The sequence below is a fragment of the Cariama cristata genome, unplaced genomic scaffold, assembly GCF_000690535.1.
Source record: "Cariama cristata isolate BGI_N322 unplaced genomic scaffold, ASM69053v1 scaffold11035, whole genome shotgun sequence".
NCBI classification, from domain to species: domain Eukaryota; kingdom Metazoa; phylum Chordata; class Aves; order Cariamiformes; family Cariamidae; genus Cariama; species Cariama cristata.
This window is the reverse complement of record NW_009618200.1, coordinates 84,822-103,459: the sequence shown is the minus strand read 5'-3', so window position 1 is coordinate 103,459 and position 18,638 is coordinate 84,822. Positions and strand designations below refer to the sequence as shown.

General features: G+C 39.4%; 1 protein-coding gene across 1 annotated transcript in view; it reads right to left on the bottom strand.

Moving 5' to 3' along the window:
* Positions 1-18,638, bottom strand: part of LOC104162116 (arginine-glutamic acid dipeptide repeats protein-like) — a gene marked incomplete at its 3' end in the record, with an annotated part of 95,966 nt that overhangs the window by 17,706 nt on the left and 59,622 nt on the right. Inside the window, exon 6 of the mRNA XM_009700767.1 lies at positions 1,534-1,582. Coding sequence (XP_009699069.1) covers positions 1,534-1,582 — 49 coding nt within the window. The remainder of the gene's footprint in view (positions 1-1,533; positions 1,583-18,638) is intronic.

Sequence of the window (18,638 nt, the reverse complement as noted above, 5' to 3'; positions counted from 1 at the left end):
AACCACAGTAAGTTGTATGTTAATGCTCTCTAAGAACAGGAATTTTTCGATGCTTACGAAGGATTTCCCTCAAATTAGAACTAACTTAGATGGAACAAACATAACATCTACAGTCTTCACCATCTTCTGCTTCCCAGCGTTTTAACACATTCAGCATGCTTTCTCAATTTCTGTTTTAATAATCCAAATGACTTAAGGCAGTGCTCTTAAGAGCTTACAGTTCTTATTGCTTCAACCAAGCAATACAACTGAGGTCTGTCTATCTTTAAAATCAAAACTTATCCTCTCTGCAGCATCAGAAAGTGAAAAGAAAGCCTACATAGAACACTTCCCGGGAAATACAAAGAAGGTACTATAATTATAACATGACTTCTGTAGACTATGGACAAGAGGGATATTTCAATAACTGTCCAGAATTACCCTGCCTCCTAGTTAAAAAGGAATTTTAACTGCTTTATACGTAAATTCTGCAATTAAAATGGGTGAGGACCAGCTAACTTCTTGAATGGCAGCGGGAGAGCGTGTTGGTGACATTGGCACGTGGAAACACAGGGAGAGGGTCTTTAGAAAGAGGTCTGTCCCTAACAGCTGCCAAACTGCTCCAATTATAAATACTAATTTCATTTTTAAGATGACTGTTGAATTACTAAATACACAATGGCCTCCTGATTTTCATGCTGAAGTACCACAGTTGGCCAATCTCAAATTTTAACATACAAAACTAAGCAGGGAACACGTGCAGACTTCCAAGTACAAACGCAAGTCAACGAGGGAATGCAAAGCCACAGACACGACACCAGACACAGCACACACAGACAAACATGAAAAGGAGAGCAGTGAATTCTGCATTAGCGACAGCTACATTAACAGCCATGCTTGAAAGCGCTGTATCCTGTGTTAAAAGAGGAATACATACATAAATATATATGTAGTTCTCAACACAGTTGCTGTACGGGAAAGAAACCTCTCTCAGGTTTAAAGTTCCCCCATCCTAATTTTGTAACGTTGCTCTTGGAAAACTGCTGTCTTTCTTTTTTAAGCACTTCTAATAGAAGTCCATTTTATTTAGATAGATAGATTCATGAAAAGGACTGTTATAGGCAACACACTATCAGCTTGACAATTTTACTATGCAAATGAAAATTAAAAGATCAACTTTCAATGTAACTGGAAGACACCACCAAATTATTTTTTAGAGTTTGTTAAAAACATTGCTCGGTGAAAGCCAGCTGAGAATGCATTTATTTTTAACTCCAGAATGTGCCAAATAACAGCTGAGATTTTCCTTCATTTCCAGTAGTTACTCATATTCCTTCAATCTTATTCTAAAATTAACCCAATAGCACGTCTGCTAGTAAAAATCATTAACATATCAACATTTGACATAGAAAAAAGTTCATTAACTGAGCTAAGGAATGCTAAAGAACTCATGATGACACTAAAATGCATACAATTTTAAGTAAGTGTCCTCTGAACAGATCAAGTGCCAAATGCATGCCCTCTGGCTATTAAAATACGAACAAAATCCCTTACCTGATGGCTGGGTCCAACTCTGATTTCACCTTGCGTACTGTTCAGCCTCCTAGTATATAAAGAAAAAAAACAGTAACAAGAAAGAATTACAATTAGTGAAATTTAGGGTCATGGTCTGTATTTGTTGTCATTGCATTTCCAATGGAAATGGAAGAGACACAAAAAACAGTACTTTATTAAGAAAACAAGAAAGGATATACTCAGATGTATTACAGGCCACACTGCAAATGGTAAAACCCAACAGGGCGAGCCAAGAAGTAGTCAAGAAGAGGATCAGTGTGATCTGTCCTCACAGCAGGAAGAAAACATTGGGCAGCTGATCATGGGACATACATCTTCCTACTTTTTGATGTTCAGGTTTCATGCAATACAGAAGTAGCACTGACATCTAATCAAGATCTTTTAAAAACCTCTATCGCTCTATGCTTTAGCCAGCCAACTCCAACGCCTGCTACGCACAGAATCACCTTCCAACAAGCACCCCACTTTTGCTAGTACTATCTGGCTTTCACTGCCTATTTCAGCACCAAACCTAAACGAATGCAGACAACAATGCTAAGCACTATTCTACAGATTAATACACAGAAAATAACACATTCCTCATGAACATCTTAGTGGTCATTTTCATTCTGAAAGAGAAAATATCTTAAATAAAAGTATTTGGGGTATTAACCTTTGAACAACAGAGCCTTGCATTACCAGATTTGGCAAAACTGATTCCTCTTTTTCCAGGCAGAGTTCATGGAAAACCATTCAAGTTACTTTAGATCTCACAACAAAAATCATCTCGCTCTTATTTTAAGAAGTTAAAATTATTATTGCTGTTAATTCATTTGCTAAAATCTCATCAGATAGCATGGCACATAAGCATGGAAAAAATCTAAAAAGCAATAAAAACATCCCTTGTAACATTTGTAGAAGTGTATTTAATTCACTTCATCCAAAAAGGGCTTCCCTTCTACATAATACACTTGGCCTTCATATTTTTCCACTATTTTGAAAAGATATTTATATAAAAACCTTCAAGTTCCAAATGAACTGTCCTCCACGTAGCGAGAACTGTACTCTGAAGGGCTCTGGGCTGCTCACATCATTGGCTGGAGTTACTGAAACACCACATTATACGGTAGAAAAAACCTTATTTGTTAGTGTTGCAGTAGAATTACTCCAGCAACAAGAGCAGATAAAGGTATGCCAATATAAGCCAGAAAAACACATCTGACATGACAGAACTTACTTTTCTTCCTACATTTTGAAGAGGCTAAGACATTACATATAACTTTGACCCTTTTTCTTTATTAAATACATTATAACATAAGCAACAAGGAGGCACACAAACAAAACTATTTACTGGAAACAGGAATTTCTCAAGGGCTGCAGTTGAACCCATGGGACCTCTCTGCTGTAATCTCACATATCCACCTCCTGTCAAGAGCCAGATCACTATAGTCTATAAAGGAACTTGTGCCCGAACACTGGTATTTGGGATGGTGAATGCAGCTACAGTCTGCAAACGTAAATGACCCTCCAAGACTCCAGTAAAATAGAATTAAAGAGCACAACCAAATCCAAGGAAATCCAATAGCCTTAAGATCAACATTCTTCTTTTCCTATAAGTTTTTCTTATTTAAACAGATATCTCTTACTTATATTCTGCATATTACATTGAAAGAATGACAGAATTCAGAGCTGTTTTAAGACAAACTTCTGAATTTAACACTTCAATAACTGCAAGACATTTCAGCGAGTCTCAACACACTAGGAAGGAAGAGCACACGCATAAACCTAAGAGCTCACCATCTTTAATCTCGAAACAGCACGCTTGATTTGCTGTTACAGGAATAACGACATCATTTTACAAGTAAGCTGCCGCCCTGCAGGATTTCTTACTCACCCTGCTGTGTTCACAGGGACCATAAGCAATGACTGAGAAAGAGTTTCCTTGAAACTTTAGAAATTAAGATCACGACTCTGAGCAAAACTAACAATTGAGAGCCCAAACCATTAAATACCATTTGAAGTCGAAAAGGTGACTGGAGGGTTTTTTTTTTACAGGATCATGTGCGTATCTTTATGAACATTTTCACCTCAAAATTTCCAAGTATGTTGTGTATGTGTATTGAGTTCAACTTCACCTTACTGACCATTCTGAAATGTTATTCATTGGTGCACAAGTGGGTAAACTACAGCAGTGGATCTGAACGGACCCTATCCAAGACAAGACGACAGGAGAACCTGTCAGACAGGAACACGCACAGGTTTTGTAATACTCAATCTTATGTCTTGACATCTACACAATGCTACCTTCCTGGTAAGCAGATTTGTTCTAAAACGTGTGCCAAAAGTCTCCTGAAAAGAACGAGAACATGTCAAAACGTTTTTCTCCAATGCGTATTTTTACAAGACATGATCTGACACTGTTCTCTTGTTTTCAGGTTATGCAAAGAAATGACTGAACTAGAAAGTCAATTTTATATTTACAACAAAGGTACAAATTAAATACCAGGGTACATTTTTTTCAGCTACAAGGTGTCAGACTTTTTCCCCATGAGGGAGGAAGGAAGGGGAAACTGCCAGCAGAAAATGCTGCTCCTCTTCCCTTATTCCCAGAATTCATTTTAACGTCATGCACATCTCTACTAGTCAGTGCAAGTCAAACTTACACTTGTCTATGGGGTTTCTGCCAGCTACAATACTTCACACCAGCCAAAGGCCGCACAAGTAGGTTTTGTACTTCAACAGAAAATTAAGCTGTTTTCTGTTTAGATAGGAAAAAACACAGAGCTCCAAATACCCCCCAACTCCCAATTTCTTCAGTTGCATCACACTGAATATGATAAAGCATTTAAGAATCAAGACTGATTATAGGATGCCGGAGCATCCCATAAGTAATTGCAAAGATAAAAGCAAAGTTTTGGATGGGACTTCTGCTCCTAACTATTCATGCGGAGTTAGCTGGGGAAATTCAACGGGGCTATCCAACCGTGATTCCTCATGTGAAAATGAAGTGTCGAGAGAAGTATTTCCGTGTGCCTTTTCATCACTCATTTACCATTTCCTGATTACGTTCACGCCCTAAAGGTACCCCCTTCCCCTTGCCCCAAAATGTAAGGACTGGGCTGAATTAAGCTGCTGTGCAGGAAGCTCTTTCAGACTGCACTACATCAGACTTTTTTTTTTTTTAAAGGGCAGAAAGCTGATCACTCTGCAAGGGTACACAATCTGTTCAGTAATTTTTACTGTTTCCACATCCCCAGGAATAGGTTTGCAAATGGAAAGAAAATTCTTACTGTGGAAACTAAAATGCACTGTGGATTTTTAAGCTAAATTATATTGGTGGAGAGCAATTACAATAATAATGGAACAGCACTCTGTGTTTATTCTATGGGAAAGGAAAAAGAGGACCCAACACTGTATATGAAATCTGACACAAAAGAAACTGATGTAACAAAGCAGTATCCATAGCAACAACTTAATATTTCAGTCCTCTTCAGCTGCAGTGGATTAAATATAATGACAAGATGTTCCCTTTGAAAAGTAACCTGTTGCCATGACAACGTTGTATTCTGCAAAGTAAACAGGGGCTGGTCAGAAAGGAGATGGAAGCCTGCGACTGAATATCAAAAAGGCAAGAAGCTTCTGTAGCAGAGCAGGGCAAAAGCAGCACACTCTAATCCGAGAGGGGCTTGTTCCAAACAGCTCGGGGAGAAGAGAGAGGATGTTCAGTTCAATAAGGCTTTGTCCTTCCAATTCTAAAGCAACAGGGGAGGTTGGAGGTTCAAGGCCAAAAGCAGCACCACTGAGAGACAACAGTTCAGAGGTGAGGATGAGAAAGGAACAGGAGACAGCACAGGGTGGTGTGAAGCTTTAATCTATCAGCTCTAGAAAGAAGGAAAGAGAGGAAGGAAGCAAGGAAGGAAGGAATGCTGGCAACAACAGCTCCTGCACTACTTCCAAAACAGAAACAAGTTTAACCCTCTCTGCTTATCATCTACCTTCTTGTTTATACCGTACACCAGACTCATACCATTTATGCAAAAGCTGGCACAACTGGCAAACTTTGTCCATGAAAACAATGCAGCATTGCAATGCCATTATGGACTGAAACACAGCAACAAAAGAACTGCCAGGAGACAAGAGTTTGAGCTCCAACGAAGTATGCCACATCAGCTTTGAGGATAACTTGGGTTCAGGACTTGCAACACCAACTGCTATTACGCTATTGCCAGAGTCATACCAGATCCAAGGCTGGAAACTTGCAGCAGAACTGTCCAGAGTTTGGAGGCAATGGCAAAAGGCATTTGCAGATTTCTGCGTAGCACTTCCCTGCACCGTCCTATCTTTGTCCTGTTCTTGACATGAATCCAAAGCAGTTCTTTACCCATATCTTCACTTACCTAGTGAAGATCTTTGCTAGGAAGCCAGGCTTCTGAAAGAAACTGCATACGCTGTACACGTAAGGTGGACCTTCAAGGTCACGAATCATGTGTACAAGGTGGGATCTTTGGAACTGTCATACTGCTTCTTTCATGTTTTCCTTTTTACTTTTTTTAGGAAACATGCTATGCAGTAATTGCCCACTTTTTATACTGCCTTACATGCCTAAGACAGGGGAGAGGTAGGTGGTACTACTGCAGTTATCACTGGGAACCAACAATGTTCTTCATCAGTTCATTCCACCCAGCAACAGACACGGTTTAATTTAGTTCTGCTGTGGTCACCATGCACTCAATGCTCTCCACCACATACTGTGCTTCCACTGGCTTTCTGAAACACCTGCTGCTAGCAAGCAACAGCTCAGAAAACATGAAAATAACTTCATGCTACCATTCAGTAAAAAAAAAAAAAGCTACCAAACCAAAACACCAAACCTCATATATAGGACAGCATTCTGTGCTACCCACTTAACCACTCTTGGCATAACCATTCCTGATTCTGTGTATTGAGGCAATCTGTAATTAAACGAGAGGGATGCTTCAACAGAACAAGGTTTTTAAACCAGCCAAATTGCTCCGCCACAGACTTCCTCTCAGTCACTCTGATTCTCTCTGGAGCTCTCCAAAAAGCATTCTCAAAACCAACTTGCTAAAAACCACTGCCTGCTGCAACATACGCAGATCACTAACGCAAACTTGACAGTGCAAAAGAAGTTTCAGCAACTGAACTAGAAGCACTAGGAGTCTACGAAGCTCTCACTGTCCTGGAACACAGCCTGTACGAGGGGACAGGGTGCTCTGAAGTTGAGACCAGAAGGGCTACCAGAACAGGGACTGCTGTGCGCTCAGCCATCCGAGCGTGAGGACAGATTGCTAGCTAAGGAAGTGTGCAAAAACAGTTGGAAGAGGTCATTGTTTTTATATGATGAAAGACTAAAAGAAGACACAGCTTAAAGCTAGGATATGCAGGCGTTTGGGTGGGTTGATTTTTTGCTTTTAATAAGCAATAACAAGCTATAGCACTGAACAATGAATCTTGTGAGATTTGGGTTTATTTACAAAGCCTGGTAAGAAAATCAATGGCTTACTAAATAAAACCCAAACCAGGTTAGATGTATGCTTTATAGGCAGAATAGATTATAAATTGCAATCGTACACTTTTAACATTGATGTAGCCAGTCACTATTATTGGCAAGATAATCAGTTACATAAATTGAAAGCGTGATACAGCAACACTATTCTAGATATTTCTGTAAAATTAATATAAATCTGAAGTAGTTAGGAAAGAGAAAGTCTCAAGAAAAGGTTTTTTAAAAAAATCCTTTTATGCAAATGGTGCAATACCCAAGATAAAAAAAAAGCTCTTCAGAGGCAGTTCTAAAAAACATCTGGCAAGGATCATTTTGTTCCATCTCTAGAGGGACAAAACGGGAGAGAACAAAATTACTCCACTTCAACTTCAGCTGGTTAAAAAATAGTTTATCAGGGCTTGAAAGAGACTGGCATTACATTCAAGAGCTCCATTTGGTAAGACATTCTGTTTCATTTTGTTCTGTGCATCCATAAAACAAAATTCAAAACTTCCCTTGCCATGCTCCTCCCTCATCTGATGCTATGCAGGCTCTGTCTGCAAAGATTTAACTATTAAAAAACCAGAGCTTTACATACCTTTGCTCCTCTGCAGCACTAAAGAAGTCTTAAGGTGCAAAATAGATGTAGGGTGATGCAAAATAGACTGCCCACAAACACAGTAAGCCTCCGTCATACATCACAGCTCTATTCTTACTTTCTCCAAGCACCTGCTTACAGTCACTGTTGGGAGACAGGATACTGAGCCAAACGGATCCCCAGTTTAATCCAAGACCACCATTCTTACGCATGTTACGTTCTTACATTACACAGGTCAAAATACAAAAGGGACAAGCAGGTTCAGGCCATTCAACCTCTAACCAAAAAAATCCCACAGCTACCACAAACCTGTGAGTTTTAGGTGCCTAAGAACAACAGAATTGTACCCCCTGTCCCCAAACAAACAGCAATTCTTGCTGAAAGACAATGAGTTAGCTACATTGTTTTGTTTGCTTTATATGGGGATCTATATCAATTTACAGATTAATCAGTGGCTTGTTCACTTTTTCCAACAATTACTTTCCACATAAAAAATTTTACTTCATGTTACTCGATTTCATGCATTCATCTTCCACTTGTGCTTTAAGCCCTTATTTTTTTAAGGAAGATTTTGAAATCCCTCTTCTAAAAGTATTTTCTGAGCATTAAGATACTATTCTTGCTAATGGTCAGCCTCTATTAAATTTGTTTCAAACCTGTTGTAACAATGTGCTATAAAAACCAAAAATGTACATCAATTTTGTGTTCCGAGTGAAAAATCAAACCTGTTATTTCAGGCAAACGAACTTACACAGGAACGTTTTTAGCAGTTGCTCACTCTAAACCAGGAATGAATAAACATGTACTAACATTTGTATCTCCGGTACAAGCTCAAACCTGCTGACTGACTGCGGAGTCGGAACTTTAAGGAAGCGGAGGACTCTCTGTTCTGCACCCGTGCTGCTGTTTGGAGAAGGAAGTAGTTGCAGAAGTTTGAGTCAGACAGGGAAAGCTTTTTCAAGATAATGTTCTTTTTCATCAGGTTTATAGATGAGAAACAAGACTATACAGTCGTTAGACGCATTGTCCCCTACTCTAAAGGTAGGATGGAAGCGATCGTAATACAGGCATTCTGAGACACAAGTTACTGCAAAGGAAACAAGCATTCTCTCCACATAGGAGTTGCCTACATGGGTAATATTTTGCTTGTAGATTGCATTGATCACCACTCTAATACTTTTTTCCCAGTATTTGTTTAACCTTCAAATAAGGACGACACCAGTATTTTGATCACAAATTCAAAAAAATTAATTAGTGGAAACCTTCATATGATGTGAGGTTTTTTTTAATCCGGTCTACACGTGATTTTAATATAACCAGAATGTTACTTATTTACAAGCAACATTTACACTGATAAGTAAATACATAAATGAATTCAACATGGAATTACGTTGTTTGACTTATTAATCCTGGATGGTTTCTAAAATGGCCAGGTGGTACCTTGGCGCTTCCCAGAGCAAATATTCAGTATTAAAACAGATTATACTACATCAGCACTATTTCTTCAGCACAATCACAGTTATACGCAGAACAGCGGAACCAGGCAGCAACCTAGCAGTTGGGTTTTTTCCATATAGTTTAATTAAGGTTAAACGCGATGCTCTACCACTCAGATGCTTAGCTTGCTTGAACAGCAGATACATGGCAAAGCAACAGCATGTGTTAAAGGTGATAAGCATGAAGAACATGAAGCATAAACTTGAAGATACTCCTCGTTCTGCCATACACCTGGAAATACAAAGCTCTAATTAAAACAAATTACAGCCTAAAGAATTGGAAGGAAGGGGGAAGAGGTAACCTTACTATTTAAGTCTTGAAAAAAGCTAAAATTGAAGCCAGAACAAAGGGAAGTAAGACTCAAGTACTTAGCCACTATTTCTTCATCCAAAGGACAAAATACAAGCACTTCCCATAATACATTTGTAACTTCAAACAGTCATTTGGAGTGGAACTGTAATTCAGCAGACCACCTACCAACAGTCTCCGAACTGGAGAGAATCTTCCGGGCATCCAGCCAGCTTAAAACTTCACCTTTAGTAGTAACTGCATAAGCACACCGCACAGTCTGATGAAGGAGAAAGGGTCTTTTCAGTGCACTAAATATCACGCCGGGACCACAGATAACTTACAGCAGACAGCCTTACTTCTAGGATCAAGGGTTTTCTTGGTTTGGTTTTTTTTGAGGGGAGGGAATGTAGGTTTTGGGGTTTTTTTTGTTTGTTGGTTGGGGGGTTTTTAGGGGGGGTGGGGAGGTTGGTTTTCTATTTGTGGTGTTGCTTTTTTTTTTTAAACCAAAGCGTAACAGTCTTGCACACCTATGCACAGATCTAAGGAACTGCTTTCGTTATAAACTGGCTGACCAACCCTACAACTGGCAATACCAGTGAAAGACATTTGTGTTGGAAGCATGTGAAAAGGAAAAACCCAGTTCTCAAAAAGCTGTGAGGAGTACTGCCACAGGGAATAGCATTAGCTATATATTTGCTAGGAGCAGGAACCAGCTGATGCCATACAAGCATAGCACGGACACCAGAGGCATCCTTCAAGGGGGAGTTCTGGGAACGAGTACCCCAAGATCACATCCATAAGTTCTCATGTGCAAGTGATCAAGTGAAGAATGCCTTATTTAGCATATTATTCCAGCAGTATTTGTTTTATCAAATGTAATACTTTTGTTTGACAATCAGATTTTGTTTTGTTACAACCTAGAGGTGTTTTCATTTTTTCCACTTGTGCTACTGTAAGTTAACCTTACAGTTTTTTAAAATAAGCAGGACCAAGTTTTCATTTTAAGTTTAGAAGCTGCATGTTTTTCAGACCTTTTTTAAATACATGCACAAATTATCACTGAAAAACAGTACAAAGCAGACTGCTTTGTACCCTCCCCATCCCTTAATGCATTCTCTTCTTCATATAAGTCAACATTTAAAACAAATGCTAAGGACACTAGGTGTCATATCCCTGTATTCCTGCAGTGCAATGCCATATTCCTGTACATACTCCAGCAGCTCCTGTATTAGGAACAAGAACGTTTCTGAAGCCTAGGCCTACGGAGACATCCCTTTCAACTAGGAGGTGATTCAGCCAGGCTAAAGTTCAAGGGAATTGTGCTCTATAAGCATTAGTGTGACTTTGCTATAGGTCATGTAAATGGTGTGCATGTAGGTATATGTAGGTATAAAAGGAAATGGAAGACGGAATGACATTTCTGGTAGCATACAGATATGGACATGGCACTACCATAGGCAAAATTATGCAGTCTTAGTCATCATTCATTCCTCAGCTTTTGACAAGAGACAGAAGGTAGCCCCAGTAACGCACACTGCACAGGCCAATGACTACATGTGCAAGGCTAAAAGTCAACCTTCTGCTATAAAGTTCCAGAGATGTCACTACAAGCAGCACAAACCATCCCGTCGCCTTCAGACTCAAAACACTCCAGTAACTCGCAAACAAGTTACCCTGACTGAAGTATTTCCCCTCAGCAATAGACCCCACGCTGCCGAGATCAGTTCTGCAAGCCAATGGGCTACGCAGAGGGCCACAGCAGAACGGTCCCCAGTTTTGCACAAGTTCAGACACTATTATGAATAAGAACATGCTGCAGAATCAAGTTTACTCCCATTCAACACATCCAAGTCCTCTCAAACCCATTTATATTTAGCACTGACAAGTCACTGATGGCTGTCCCACAAGGACCTCAAAGCCAGTTGCAACCACACTATCATTACACAAAACTGTAGAGCCCAAGTCCTCTATTTTATTCAGATCAGTCTAAAATTTTAAGTGTTCTGCTAGCCCAATAAAACCCACGTGGGTATCACTTACACAGCCGTCATGTGACAAGCTTCTCAATGCCTAAGACAATATTGCTGCATTTTAGATGCGTAAGTGTTATTTGCATGTGACTGACAAGCAAGCAGAACCGTGCTGGCTACCTTTTATTTTTTCTTTCTCTCTTAATACTTGAGGGAGCATCAGCAGGATCACTGCCGCTCAAAATGAGAAGCACGCATCCTCAGAGCAACCACTGCTTGCTGATCTACGACCCTCCCTGTAACATTATCTAAACAGTCTGTTGGAGGCCCAAACATTTCCTAATCGCCCCTTCGGTAACACTGCATCCTGCCGAGCGCCTCTGCAGCTCCCTACAGACCTGCCATAAGGTTGGCATGCAGACAGCACAGCTGAAATTAAAACTGCACCACGAGGGAGGGGGAGGGGGGGGAAATAATAAAATAATAAAAAAAAATAAGCCCACACAGCTTCAACGTTTTGCTACATGCACCCCTTAGCCAGCAGATTCCCTGCTCAGTGCCCTCATGCACCGTACGAACGGCTGCACAGCAAAGCTGATGTGATTACAAGGTTCTGAGGAACATGCAATAGTAATGAAATGATTTCATAAACATTTCAGAAGTCACGAATAACAGCAAAAATCATCACTGTTTAGGGGAGGCCAGAGTGATGTAGCCTACCTGCAGGGGCTGAATGGATCATCCATGACTATGACAGGCTCTTGTGGGTTTAGATGTATTCCTGAACCCTCTACTTAACAGCTAAAACTCTGCCTTTTCCACTCTACCAACTCAAAATGGAGGCACATGCAGTCTGAGAGACCTCAGAGAGCTTTCACTGAGCTTGTGCTATGACCTAAGCCTGCACGCAGAACGCAGAAACTTCGCCCTCGGACTGACAGGACTGAGCATGTGCTGTGACCCTCCCTCATCCACGCACCGTCTTACAACGCAATCAATCTCAACCCCGCTGTTTCCGTAAATAAAGCGCACACACACACACAGGGAACAGACTCGGCAGCCTCTGCATACCAAGCTAGTGTGCAGGGAAGCGGGGCCTTCGCTGGGGGATCCCGTACAGCCAACGCCTGGGAGCACAGCCTTTCAAAGTCTGGAGAGCCGCGTTCCAGCACTTTTTATATCTTCTCCAAGTGAAATACACAGCGATCGTCAAAAAGGCTCCCGAAAGCTTTGCCTCCCCCCCGCCCCCAGTTTGCGATTAGCTTTTAAAAAAAATTACGTTGATTAAAAGGCTTAGAGGTTTTCACAGATGCAAATGACAGAAGCTTTACATTTTAATATACAATTTATTTGTTACGAAACAAAGCAGCAAGCTGAGTCACAAAATACTTTTATGCTACCTGTCAGTAATGCGCTATATGAGAATGTTTAAAGAATACGAGTTCTCAGCAGCAATGCCATTGCCATTTACAAGCACCTGTGAACACAAAGTGAACCCAAGAGGAGCCAAACTGGACTCACTGTTTGAACCTCCTTCATCATCCTTGGTTTTCAGCGTTCCTGCTTATTAACCAAATTTTCAAAAATCTTTTTAGCTGCCCATTTAGATGAAGGTAATAGCCCTTCACCCTACAGTACAAAATGCTTTAATTAGTACACCTGCCTCCATTTTAGAGCAACCAAGATGTCCAAATTTACTGCAAGGCTAGAGAAGTATAAAAAGTTTCTCATACTTTGAATTTTAAAAGACAGAAAGAGACTAAGCAAGACACATCAGGCCACAGAACAAGTCCAAATTTTTACACTCACAATAATCCAGTGAGAAAACTTTATTACCACATAGGTGGGTACACCTTTCTTGTTGCCCATATTATGCCCATATATTCCCCCCTTCTTGGGAACCTTCACCAACAGAGTCGCTCCTTCACCAAACCTGCAACAATAATTCAAATGTTCAGGAACTCGAACATTTCAGCTGCCGTGGCTCTGCTGAAACTGTCTGATGCTACCAAAGCTCGTTCGTAATCTGAAGGAGCCATTCCCTAAGACACAGGACAGACGAGCCTGGCTCACGCTTGTGAAAAAAATTTTTAAAAATAAGTTTAAAAACAAACCCAACCAACCATGATAACAGTTCCTATGTTTTGTTTTGTTTTTTTTAAATACTAAGCTATACTAGGCTATGTATTTAAAACTTCTAGAATCACAATGAAGTTTTTATAAACTACTTAAAAAAAATAAAAAGTAAAAAGGACAAACCCACCGTAACATTCTATCAGCTCACTTTTGTTATAAAAATATTACAGGGTGCAACACATTCAGAACAAGACTGACCAAATTTTCCCAGACTACGGACTAGAAAAAGATAACTACTCCAAGTATGTTGCACGGTCTTTACCAGTTGACCAGTTTAAGTAAGAACACTTAAAAGATCAAACGTACCTAGTCTTCAACTACAGCTGAAATATATTTCTGAGTTTTTTTTTGTTGCTGCTGTTCTGGATTGGTTTTTTTCTCCCTCAAGTTCACAACATGAACTTGAGAAAAAGTTCTCAGCTTTTATGCTACCCTCCAGTTCAGAGAGAAATTGAGATACACACAGAAATAATGTATTCTAAGTTACATTAGTAAGTGTGATATCAGCCAGAAAGAACAATCCAAGGAAGTTATATATCCATTTATCTAAATACAGTTTTTCGGAGGGTTTTTTTGTCTGTCTGTTTAAAAGGAATCAACTGCAAGGCACTTCAACACATGACAATACCTACTGACATGAAGTGAGAGTGATCGGCATCTTCCATAATTCTTTCCCAGGAATATTAGACAAGAGTGATGCAAAACAACTTTGCTGTAATCTAGTAAGACATACAGAAGCCATCTGTTTCACATCACATGGGTATACCACACAAACAATCCCCAATTTCCTGGTTGTATTTAAAATTGCTAAACCTATTTAAAAAAAACTGGACTATGATACACTGTAAGAATTGTCTTATTTAAACAAAATACACCACAAACTGTCATCATATTCTACTAAGTGTAAGCATAATAAGAACTCATTTTAAGGCTCTGATTTGAGACATCAGGATGGATACATGTAAAAACCTTTACGATTGTTTCACCCTCTATCACTGCTCTAAGCATATTATATACATCGAACCAAAATACTCTGACTGCTAAAAATCAAACAGACAAAAGGATCAAAACAGCAAAACAGAGCTCTGCAGTCCTCTTGAGCCTCTGTTCACATTTTGGTTGTAGATACCAATTTATCATTCAGCTACAATTTTTTTCTAAAGAAGGGCGACATTAAGAGGAAGCTTTGAAAATCCTACTTACACACAACTCCACACCAGCTTCTTGACTTCCTAAGACTACACACTATTCTTATCTGTTTCTACACCTGAAACTTGTACTCCACCTGCTAAACTTCCCATTGAAAAGAGAGGGAAAAAGAAAAAAAGAGGCTCTTGATTTAGACTTTCAACAAAAATCCAGACAACATACAAGTAGTAAGCCATGAAGGACAAGAAAAAGAAAGAGCAAGTCACCTTCATTTTTACTCCTGGGAACACTCCTCTCAAAGACACACCAATACTCATGTAGCTCGCAACATCACCCAACAAGAACACTTTAGAAGAAAAAGATTAAAAATAAAGGAAAAGCAAATGTTGTAGAATAAAAACACAGACAAGATCCTGGTCTTCCCAAAACATCTATTCAGAAAATTCACCCATGCCTTGAACATTTGGTATGATTTTGTTCTACAATGCAGAACAATGTTACTGAAGAGTAATTTTGATTCATGGCCATGAAAACTGTTTGTAGAATACTATCTGATTATTTCTAGTTCCAAGTAAAATTTCAGTAGTATTTAAATCTATGTATGCTTACAGATGTCAGTGTCAGACAAAACTTAATTGCGCCTGAGATCAAAGAACTGATTGCCTAGTACATGCCAGTACCCTACAAAACCAGGCCAATACCAACAGTGGCATTTCGCATGCCTGCATCCTTGAGTAGGACAGTTCAAAGTTGTTTCTGTATGTCCATACAGGATGTCAGAGTACAAAAGGAAGAACTGGAAGAAGTTCTTGCCAAAATCAGCTACGCATGGTACTCTACTACAGATGGGGTAAGAATTAGAGTTGTAGTAAATGAGTGGTGAAAAACAGCTGTCTGAGGTCAAGTGGCATGTTCAACAGCATTCCCAAGCCTTGCTGCATATTTCCTTCTAACAGGCAGAGCTGATTTCTGACTTAAATACCAAAATCAACAGCTTAACTCAGGCTGGTGCAGTTACTGATTTTCTGAAGTGGTACATCAGATCTGTTTGTCTGTTAATGCTTCTTGACTGTTGTTTTATACACTTAGAAATAGTTCTAAACTGATTTCAAGGCACATACAATTCACCTAACACTTCCCCTTTGATGAAGTATTGGTCTCATCTGGCCATCTGGGGCACCCAAAAGAGTGGGATTCCATGTTAGTGGAATTAGTCACTGTCAGAGCAGTCACTTCTCTGGAGAGACATGAAATTAATTATTTTAAAGTACTTAGCATAAAATGACTTTTCTTTCTCAGCTGGCTATACAAACTTAGCAGATGTATTCCACACTCTTGAGAGCCAGGAATATATTTCAGGTCTGCTTAGTAGCTTGATTAACACTCTACTCAAGGTGATAACACCCAGCCTCTAGCTTTAAGATTAGTTTAGGTTTTTATTCCACAATCAGACTTCTCACTGGTGTGAGATTTACTGAAACATAGCATGTAATCTATCATCAAACTCTGTAGAAAAAAAAAATAAAACAAAGCAGCTTGATATACACTGTAAAGAAAAAAGTTATCTCAAAACACACAGGTTTACCACTTCCAGAGCACAGAATGATCAACAACAGGATCACAGTTGACATCTCCCAAGCTAAAGCTACAGTCAGCAAATAGAAAGGAAAGGACAAAGCACACTTTCCTTTAGCATCGTCTGCTCCAAGAAAAAAAGGGCCTCTTATTACACATCCACCACACCAGTTCTTTGGATGTTTTTTGGGCCTGGGATTTTTGCAGCTTGTTTTGCAAATAGAACACATGAAAACATAGAAAACAGTCAGATTCCCACCACACTGAGCTACATTTCACAATCCTGGAAAAGTGTATGAGCATCTTATGCTAAACACAAAATAAAAATCACTCAAACAGAAATGTATCTTTGTAGATGCAATCCACATCTCAAGTTTGTTTGGTCAAAGAATGTATCCTATCACAAATTTCTACCAGTCAGTTGAGGGGATCTCACTGCATTATTCAGAACCTTACCTACAACACACTAGTACTTCCAGCTACCGTGAACATTTTCCATCCTTTCCATGCGAAACAAAACACTACGTTAGAAAAGCAGATCAAGTTGAAGACAAAGTCTTGTTTTCACAGTCAAACGACCAACAGGTCATCCTGGAATGTGTGTTACAATACTTTTGCTTCCAAAAGCAAAATAAGTCTAGAATCAGGTATTCAAAGAAGGATGCATTGTAAAGTAGTAGGAAGTACACAGGTCAAAAAATAATCGAGCAACCTAGACTCAGCTCCTTTTTCTAAAACTCTCCCATTCCAAGACAAAATACAGACATGAAGACCTAGGGAAAAAAAAAAAACCACACCAACCCACAACCAACCTGGCTGCAACCAAATTATGAAAATGAATCATCCATTAAACACAGAACTTGAACACTAATACAAATAGTTCATTTAGCATTCACACCCTCCAAACTAAAAGGCACTGAAGAAAAGTGACCAAGCTAAATATCGGGGTCAAGCATGCTGCTGAATATCAGAGAGGTGTATCATAACAAACTTCATAAATGCCTCGCCTTGTCAGACTGCCCCAAAAATGTACACAAATGATGTTACAAAAACATTTTAACATATTGTATTTTAAAATACTATAGGATTTCCTGCCCCAGAGCTCAGCACCATACACTAGCAAGATTGCCTCCTAGGGACTTAGACTGACAACACCAGCTATGAACGTAAACCGAATCGATTAAGGGAGTTTACCTAGTCCAATACCCTGTCTCAGACATACGGACAGTTTAAGACACTTCAGAGCAAGTGAGGTACAGGAAGCCTCATAAATAGGCAATTACATACTAATATGCCCACACAGGGAGCTTCTTCCTAACTGCAAGCAGTTAGCGGTTGGCTATGCCCTGAAGCATAAAAATTCATATCTGCATTAAGAACAGGAACTCTACCATGTAACAACTCAAATATTTAATATTTATATGCCTATCTAATCCTCACTTAAAATAATACTTTTCTCAACAATATCTCTAGAAATCAAAGTCCACAGCTAATTATGTTTTCTGCATCGAAAGAAACAATACAACTTCCAGTTGGCACAGACCTTGCTGAGCCCTGTTACACATTATTAATCTTTTACTCCAGTGCTCATAGAAATATGCCCCTAGACAACAAACTCTAAGGCTGGTATTTGTAAGGCATTCTCTGTGTTTACAAAACCATTTAAATGAAAAAATAGGAGTCATGGTTTGGACCTGAAAAATAATGAAGGTACAGCCTAGTATCAGCTTTGCTTTCCAAACACCAGTGATAAAGACCGGTGGGACAACTCCTAGGCAGATTGAAAGAGCTGTGAAATGAAAGAGCATGCTGAACATACCTTCTTCAAATATGCATTAATTCCCAAAAAAAGTTCTTTCTGTACCTCTAATAGGCTCTAGGCCAGCAAAGCATAAACTAGGAATTGTTGATATGGGACCCTGCATGAGTATTTACACATAAAAGCATGAATTTCCACACTTAAAAACTTTGCATTTGATTTCTTAAAACTGTGTACGTTTCAACATTGCTTACCAGAAGATGTGAACATGTTTTTAAAAGTATTTTCGGGGTGTGCACTTAGCCAATGCGACAGCTAAGAATTCCTGCTAATGCTTGCAACCTTTAAAAAAATTCTACTGTTTCAAAAAGGTGTTTTGAAGCAGTACGTTATTTACCCAGAGATGCAACCAGATGTCATGACTCACGGCACAATTTTGTTATCTACTCTTAATTTTTCTCCTATACATACACTCAGCAGAAAGATGGAGCTTCTCCCTCACATTCCCTTCCACCCCACCTCCCTATCAGCATCATACTTGAGCGTAACTTCTCTTCCCTTGAGTAGTTTTCCTGTTCCTACAGACTCAGATCAGTGGTAAAGCTTGCCTTTAAAAGTCACTTC